General features: G+C 36.9%; 1 protein-coding gene across 1 annotated transcript; it reads right to left on the reverse strand.

Annotated features, from left to right (window-relative positions):
- Nucleotides 1-1,457: 1,457 nt before the first annotated feature.
- Nucleotides 1,458-8,252, reverse strand: LOC311087195 (sorting nexin-16). Its single transcript, XM_084120465.1, has 8 exons — nt 8,157-8,252; nt 7,764-7,964; nt 7,037-7,123; nt 6,777-6,922; nt 3,560-3,629; nt 3,292-3,428; nt 2,264-2,365; nt 1,458-2,101 (listed from the first exon to the last, which is right to left on the reverse strand). The coding sequence occupies exons 2-8, from the start codon at nt 7,914-7,916 to the stop codon at nt 1,996-1,998; spliced, it is 801 nt and encodes a 266-aa protein (XP_083976591.1). The 5' UTR covers nt 7,917-7,964; nt 8,157-8,252; the 3' UTR covers nt 1,458-1,995.
- Nucleotides 8,253-8,481: the final 229 nt, after the last annotated feature.

The following is an 8,481-nucleotide window of genomic DNA, read 5'->3' on the forward strand; positions in this document are numbered from 1 at the left end:
AAAGGGTTTTTTATGCATGTTTGGCCTGAGTTTTTTTTGTTGCATTTACACTGTTTTGACCAGCAGGGGTCACCAGCATGTGGCATATAAAATATAAAATAAAATAAAAAACAGGGTTCACAAACTGTCTAAAAATGATCACCATGGTCCATTTCTGTATATAAAAAAGTATAAACTATATAATCACATATAAGCAAGATATATAAGTCAACATTTGAACTGCTTTACAGTTTGTTTTTTACATTTGAATCATTCAATATTTCAGTAAGTTGAAACCCAATACGGAACTATACGGTTATCCGGACCACACGTGTGTCTTTTAGTCCCGTATAGTCCGTATAGTCATCCCTGATTGGTCTTAACCCCAGTGACGGGTAGGTTTAGGGGCGGGGTTAGGGGTAGGCCATCGTATGATTGGTCTTAACCCCAGTGATGGGTAGGTTTAGGGGTGGGGTTAGGGGTAGGCCATCGTATGATTGGTCTTAACCCCAGTGACGGGTAGGTTTAGGGGTGGGGTTAGGGGTAGGCCATCGTATGATTGGTCTTAACCCCAGTGATGGGTAGGTTTAGGGGTGGGGTTAGGGGTAGGCCATCGTATGATTGGTCTTAACCCCAGTGATGGGTAGGTTTAGGGGTGGGGTTAGGGGTTAGGGGTAGGCCATCGTATGATTGGTCTTAACCCCAGTGATGGGTAGGTTTAGGGGTGGGGTTAGGGGGTAGGCCATCGTGTGGTCCGGATAACCGTATAGTACCCCCAATACTTAAAAGTGTAATTCGGCGATGTTCCAAAAATCTTGTCGTAACTGGCGAACAATAAATTCTGGGCTAGGCAAGGCCGTGAACGATTCATCTGTTGTATCCTTCATTGCACGGGAAACGAAGGACGCATTTGAAGGATCCTTCGAATTGGGACAGCCTTCGTCGCACCGCATTGACACAATTAGACTTCAAATGCGGCCTTCGAAGGATGCAGCTAATGAGGAAAGCCTCTCCATGAGGGTAAAGAATTAACTTCCTACTGTCTGTTACTCCTTCTCTACTACCTTAAATTGGTGAATTCATGCATTTCTAAGACAGAGCACCCTCTAATGCCCAGGTGAATAATGACAGTCCTGCACTGAGAAGGCTAATACGACAGCAACAGGAAAACTGTTACACCCAGACAGTAGATGGAACAGAGGATTAAAGTGTCTACAACAAAGCAACACAAATGTGTAACTCCCTAAATCTGTCTCCAATTGAAATGCCCAGTGCTTGACCCCCGTGGGTTTATCACATGTACCTATTTCCTCTGCAGACACTTTTTGAAGTGAAAGCACATTGCAGTTATTGTCTTTATTGTGTTTATACACAATTATAATGCAGGCAATGCATCTTATAAAAAGAAAACATGTAGATGTGGTGAACACAGACCTTTTAAACACAAATCAGGCTGAGAAAATAAGTTTACGACAAGTGGGAAACTACAGCTAATTTTATTTTTCACAGTGGCACTACCTAATTTGCACAAAACAGTAACTCACAGTAAATCAAATATATTTTGTCTCTATTTAATGGTGATAATTTCATGTTGAGTTTTGGATGCTGCATGGTGTTCCAAACAGGGTTCTTAACTATAGCTAAACCAGCTAAAGATCATGCTGGTCAACCCGCCGTTTCTATACATGTTGTGTGGACAGAGATAATAGTGTAACAGAGGCCAGCTGGTAAGAGCTGTGAGGAACCAGATATACTAGAACAGATGATTCAATTATTAAATATGTGTTAAAGAAAAAAAATCTCTTCCACAAATGATACATGTGAATAAAACATCCAGATAATTCTTACGTGGAAGTATTCTTTCCCCCCTTTTCTTTTTCCAAGAAGTTTTTGAGTTTATGGCTTAATCTGTGATCATGTCTCTTGGATGAATCAGAAGGATCTGGGTGTATCAATTTACGCCACAAATAGACGTTTTGAAGAAAGTGCTTTGTATGTGATGTTGTTTTCCTTTATTTAATGGAGTTCTTGGAATGGTCCTCCAGAACTGTACTTTTCGGGACTGTCAGTTGCTGATCCACACCAGCACGCTCCATGACTCCTTATGAACTGCAATTCAGAACTGAAGGCGAGATACAAGCAGTTTAATAAGACAAAATGGTCTCCCCATTGTCCCAAGACACGTATTTTTCCTTAGTAAGACTATGGAATGTTTATATAAATAATAATGCTCAACTAGGATTCATTCCAAAGGGATTAAGTGGAAAATACATCAATTATATACCTTAGTTTCCCGAGTTTGTCTCTCTCCACTTCTTTATATTCCTGCTCTGTTAAAAAGTCTCCCGTCTCTTTGTTCAACTCCTCTTGGATTCTATACATGCCACTGTATGGGGTTAAACAGGAAAAAGTAAATAAAATAAAAAAAGAATAAAAACAAACTAGTGCTGGGCAACGATTAATCGTGATTAATCGCATCCAAAATAAAAGTTAGTGTTTACATAATATATGTGTGTGTGCTGTGTATAATTATTTTGTATATATAAATACACACATATATATTTAAGAAATATATATATTTTTTTATATAATATTGATATTTATATATAATATAAATTATGTACTATACATGCAAATATACATGCATATGTGTGTATTTATACAAAATAATTATACACAGTTCTCACACATATATTATGTTAACACAAACTTTTATTTTGGATGCGATTAATTGCGATTAATCGTTGCCCAGCACAAAAAAACAAAAAACAAAAAAAACACAATAATCATGCAACTTAATTCATACCTAACTTAATTTGACCATTATTTCATATGTCAGGCTTTACCGGGTAAAAAGATACAATTCTGAACGAGGCATTACAAATCTAATGCAAATAAAAAAATGCATTTAAAAATGTAATAATCATGACACTTCTAAGTCACCGTGATTTTGCCAAGTAAAACATGTTCCTGGATCGAGATATTTTTTTGAGCCTGAAACAACATTTATGTCTGAAAATGTAGTCCTAACCCTATCCCTAAACCTATCCCTTTGTTGATGTTGATGTTGATCCAAGAACATGTCATACTTGGTGAAATCACGTGCATGACACTTCTGTACTGCTAAAAGCAATTAGCGTTGCTGACATGCTGTGGGCTCAGAGCATTAATGTAGCACTTAATCCAATTAGATTTAATTTCCTTGAACAGAATAATCATTTTGGAGTCATTTCGTTTCAGCCAGAAGATGAAATCCACCTCTCTGTCCCTGTTTCCTAAGCAACCCACAAATAGATCATGTTGCTACATTACTTTTTTGCTCTTTCAGGCTGGCTAATTTGGAGCTCTTTGTGCAGCAGAACATTTCTCAGGGAGTCAGTCTCTCTCCCGTCGTCCATTAAATCTCTCTGAAGGCGACAGCTGGTCCCTTCCAGCGTCTCACAGAAGGCCTTCAGTCGGAACAGAGGGATAAATGGATAAGTTCATTGTGCTCAGGGATGTGTCGAGCTAACTGGTGTCTGGATGCATCACATTTGGCTGAATGGAAAAGTATTACAGTACAGTAACTGAACGAGCTTACCCATCTCTCTCTAATATCGCCAAAAGCGGTAGGTGGGTCATCCAGACCTAAGAATTCTCTGACAGCTTCACTTCAGGAGAGAGAAAGCAATTACTCTGTTATCACATGATTTTCATTGTTAAATTGTGACACCAACTCATCTTCACACAATTCTCAATAACAGTTTTATTGTAGTGTTGACTATTTATCAAGATTTTTGTATTTTCATCTTATTTGTTTATTTTTATTTTATGTATTTATTTATTTTTTATTTTATTTTATTTATCTTTTGTACCCATATGCAGATTTTAAATTCAGGGCCATTTTTCTAAATACAGATTATGGAGCAATAAGCGAACATGTGGATGTAAAAAAAAAATGACATGGGAGGAAAAAATATATTTCAATGATATATATATATATATATATATATAGAGAGAGAGAGAGAGAGAGAGCCTTTAAAGGGATAGTTCACCCAAAAATGAAAATTAGTCCATGATTTACTCACCCTGAAGCCATAGGTGTATATGACATACTTCTTTCAGACGAATACAGTCGGAGTTATATTAAAAATGTCCTGCTCTTCCAAACCTTATAATGGGAGTGAATGGGTATATGATTTTGGAAGTCCATCAGAGCCAATCCATCCATGATAAAAGTGTTCTAAACGGTTCTGGAGTAAAAAGAGTAACCCTTGAACTTGACGCACAACGCAATGACGAACGCGGTTGCCCAGCCCTGTTTGTTTGAACCGCGAGAGGCGTCAAAGCTTACGCTACTCCTAACGTCAGACATCGTCAAGTGTTACTCTTTTGGCGTAAGTCGACTTGCGTACAGCGGTCTGCCGGAAACTAGTTATTTTAGTCGATAAAGTTTTAAATATTTTTTTTTTTTTTGCATGAAAGCATCGCTTCACTTCAGAAGGCCTTTATTAACATCCCGGAGCTGTTTTGAGCACTTTTATCACGGATGGATAGGCTCTGGACTTCCAAAATCATATACCCATTGACTCCCATTATAAGGCTTGGAAGAGCCAGGACATTTTTTAATATAACTCCAATTGTATTTGTTACATAATCACTAATACATAATCGGCTAATTTTCATTTTTGGGTGAACTATCCCTTTAAAAAGACATGTCAAGGTGCTTTACATAAAAGTTGAATCACATGAAAACAATATACAAATGTATTAATCATCATAAAAAAAAGCCATCCCAAAGAAATATGTTTCAAGGTGTGATGTAAAAGTGCTTAAAGGAATAGTTCACCAAAAATTTTTTTTAAATTATCCCATAATTTACTCACCTCCAGCCATCCTAGGTGAATATGATTTTCTTCTTTCAGCCGAAAACAATCAGATTTATATTAAATAATATCCTGGCTCATACCAGCTTTGTAATGGCATTGAATCGCGAGTTTTCAAAGCTCTAAAAAGTTAATCCATCCATCATAAAAGTAATCCTTTCGACTCCAGTGGGTTAATGGAGCCTTCTGAAGCAGGGCGATGGGATTTTGTAAGAAAAATATCCATATTTAAAACTTTATAAACTATAATCACTGGCTTACGGCAACAGCCGTGCATGCGTTCGCGTTCGTAGGACGTAGCTCCTCTTCTCTTATATCGAAATCCTCTGTCATAGGATATTATTTGGTGTAACACCGATTGTGTTCGGCTAAAAGATGAAAGTCTTATATGGCTTGATGGGATCATTTTAATTTTTGGGTGAACTAGTTATGCGACTATGCTTCTCTAATAGCGAGGGGAAGTGAGTTCCACAGTTTAGGAGTGTAAGGAGTAAATGCTCTATCACGCCTGATACAAAGACAAGATTGGGGGACTGTTAAAATAACAGTATTTGAGGAGCGGAGATCACAATATTGGGGTATAATAAGTTAAAAACTCTGAGAAGCCAAAAATGTAAGCAAGAGAATCTTCAAATCTGACAGGGAGCCAGTGCAAGGACTCTGGAGATATGTGATCGTTGTCCTGGCCCTACTCAGGATTCTAGCATCTGAGTTTTGCACATATTGTAATTTATAAGTGTAGACTTGGAGACTCCATCAAGTAGTGCATTGCAAGCATCTAGATTGTGTGCATAAGAAAACACAATAGTATTGATCAGCTTTTCACATAGAAGAAAGATAACAAAGGGCACAGCCCTGCAATGTTTCTGAGATTTAAAATAATAATAATATATATTCATATATATTCAGTCTTGTTACTGCTCAGACACAGAAAATTTTGACCAAGTCATCCGAGGTTTCATCTCAGAAACGTGTGAAAGAAAAGTAACTACCTCAATGTCACCAGATTTAGAATAAATATAAATCTAAATATAAAGTGTCATCTGCATAAAAATGCTAATTAAGCTGACCACAAGAAAAAAACATACATACTAAAACGTAAGGGGCCTAAAATTGAACCCTGAGGGACACCAAAATGAACTGAACCCAACTCTGACCTATATCCACAGGGAGACACACAATCAGAGAGATACAATCTTACACTAAATACATTTTAAAGATGGGTGAGTAAAAGAGACTGATCAAAAGCGACACTAACATCAAGAAGAATTAGGATGGAAAAAGAACAGAATCAGTCATTATTGACCTCAACTAAAACTGTTTCAGTGCTGTGGTGTTCGCAAAAACCAGAGTGAAGGGGCTCAAAGAGATTGTTAACAGAGAGGAGACTAATATATAGTCTGGGATTGTTTTAGTTGTTAACAAATATAAGTGATTGATTATAAATATATTTTTCTCTCTGTTCATTAAACATTTGCGTTCTCTCACAAAATTATTGTTCCCCTGAGAAACTTTGCATTCGCTTTACAAAAGCACTGAATCTTCAGCTTTTCCTCCCACCTCAAATCACAAAAGGTTTGACAATGTTTAAAAAAAACCCAAAATATTATTATTATTTGTGTTTGTCTGGTTTACACATAATGTGAAACTTTATTCCAAACCTGTATGATTTTCTTTCTTCTTGTGGAACAGAAAATAAGATATTTTGAATAATGTTTCACGTTTTTGTCCATACAATGGAAGCCTATAGGCTTTCAACAATCCAAAACAACAATGGACCCCTCTGACTTTCACATTCATTATAGGGACTAAAAAAAACATTTTTCACAATATATTCTGTTCTGCAGACAGGTTTGGAAGGACGTGAGGGCGAGTAAATGATGACAATTGTTTCGAAGGCTGTTTCTAAACAAAGCATAATGTCATAAGTACCTATTTCTCAGGTATTGTTGAGCAACCAGGTGCTGTAGAAAGTCTTGTAGGCCCAGTTGTCTCTCTTCTAGAAATTCAGCACTGAAGTTATTGAACCAACGCTTGGGTGGTAGGACAAAGTTAAACGCAGGAAAAATCTCCTTCAGCTGAAGATACACATAAAGACATAAAGTCACTCATATCTAAAAGAAGGAAATACTGAGGAAAAAGTGCATGAGCAAATCTGCCTGGTCAGCTGACATGAGTCACCTGTGCCTGACCTTGTCATGTAGTCGAGAGAAGTCTGTGTACCGTCTAAAAATGTGCCAGCTCTCGTCAGGCGCTCGCCTCACTAAGATCTTGTAGACCTAAAATGTGCAGAAAGAGAACATCACGTCCTCTTTATCACCAAAAACTGCCTTTGACTCAGATACAGTGTAATTTTCCATCTGTTCCCATATAAGATTCAATGTATCTTATTCATCCTTATGTGTCTCTAATTAAAGGGATATTTCACCCGAAAACCAAAATTCTGTCATCATTTACTCACCCTCATGTTTGCCAAGCAACGACTCGATTCATATGGATTATGTTTAGAATGTTTTTAAGAACTTTTTGAACTGGTTTTGGTTACTCAATGGGGTTTCAATGAAGGGGCGGAAATCTCTTAGGCATTTCATAAAAGAAATATCTTTAATTGTGTTTCAAAGATTAACGAAAGTCTTATGGGTTTGTAACAACTTGTCTTGAGGGTGAGTAAATGATGCCACATTCTTTTAAATTGCGTGCCAAAAATAGCACATTATTAAGAATTTCTCCTTTTGTGTTCCATGAAAGAAACAAAGTCATTCAAGTTTGGAACAACATGATGGCGAGTAATAAATGCCAGAATGTTCATTTTGGGGTGAAGTATATCCCTTAAAAAAAAAAAAAATTAAAATAGCAACAACAGACTTATATACATTGATCACTATGGAGTGAAAAGAGCATGCATTAGTAACTCCTTACTGTGAACTTTGTCTTTTCCTCCATAACCTTATAGCCAAGCAGGGTGACCTTGAGCGTCTTCTCTTCATTGCTCCCTCTACAAAATCCATCACTGTAATACTCCATCCCATTCCCTCTTCTCACAACTTCTGGACTGTGGTTTTGGTAAAACATGCTAGATCTTCTGCAATGTTAAATCCAATGCTCTCAGAAAAGAACGAGCTGAAATAAAGGATGCAGATGATCATTTATCAAGAGATTGTTTAAATCAATGGTTATAAGAAACATCACAGATCAAATTTTACTAATCTTCAAAAGATTAAGTCATACAGCATTAGATTTATTTCAAGTATGCTCACGGGCATCTAACACCACATCATGATATGATAAATACGATTTTTTTTTCTCTCTTACCCAAAGTATAGCTTGATAATCTGTTTGGGTGTTTTGTCTGGTGTGGGAGCTGGTGAAAAGAAAGAATCCTAAATCTAATGTTAGCAGAAGTTGACTGATTGTCCTCTTCTGCATTCCTCACTATGAAGAGAAGTGAATCAGTATGCTAGTCACAAATGAGACACAACCAAACAAACCACAACTTCTTCTTTGATAAAATTTCAAGTCAGTCCTATTTATGGTGTGGCAGGTCTACCCAAACACACCATAAAAGAATTAAGATTAAATGACCTTTGTATGAATGGAGAACTCATAAACCTATAAAACATGAACTTTTGTTTGATTG

The sequence above is a fragment of the Abramis brama genome (genome assembly GCF_963993115.1).
Source record: "Abramis brama genome assembly, chromosome: 7".
NCBI classification, from domain to species: Eukaryota; Metazoa; Chordata; class Actinopteri; order Cypriniformes; family Leuciscidae; genus Abramis; species Abramis brama.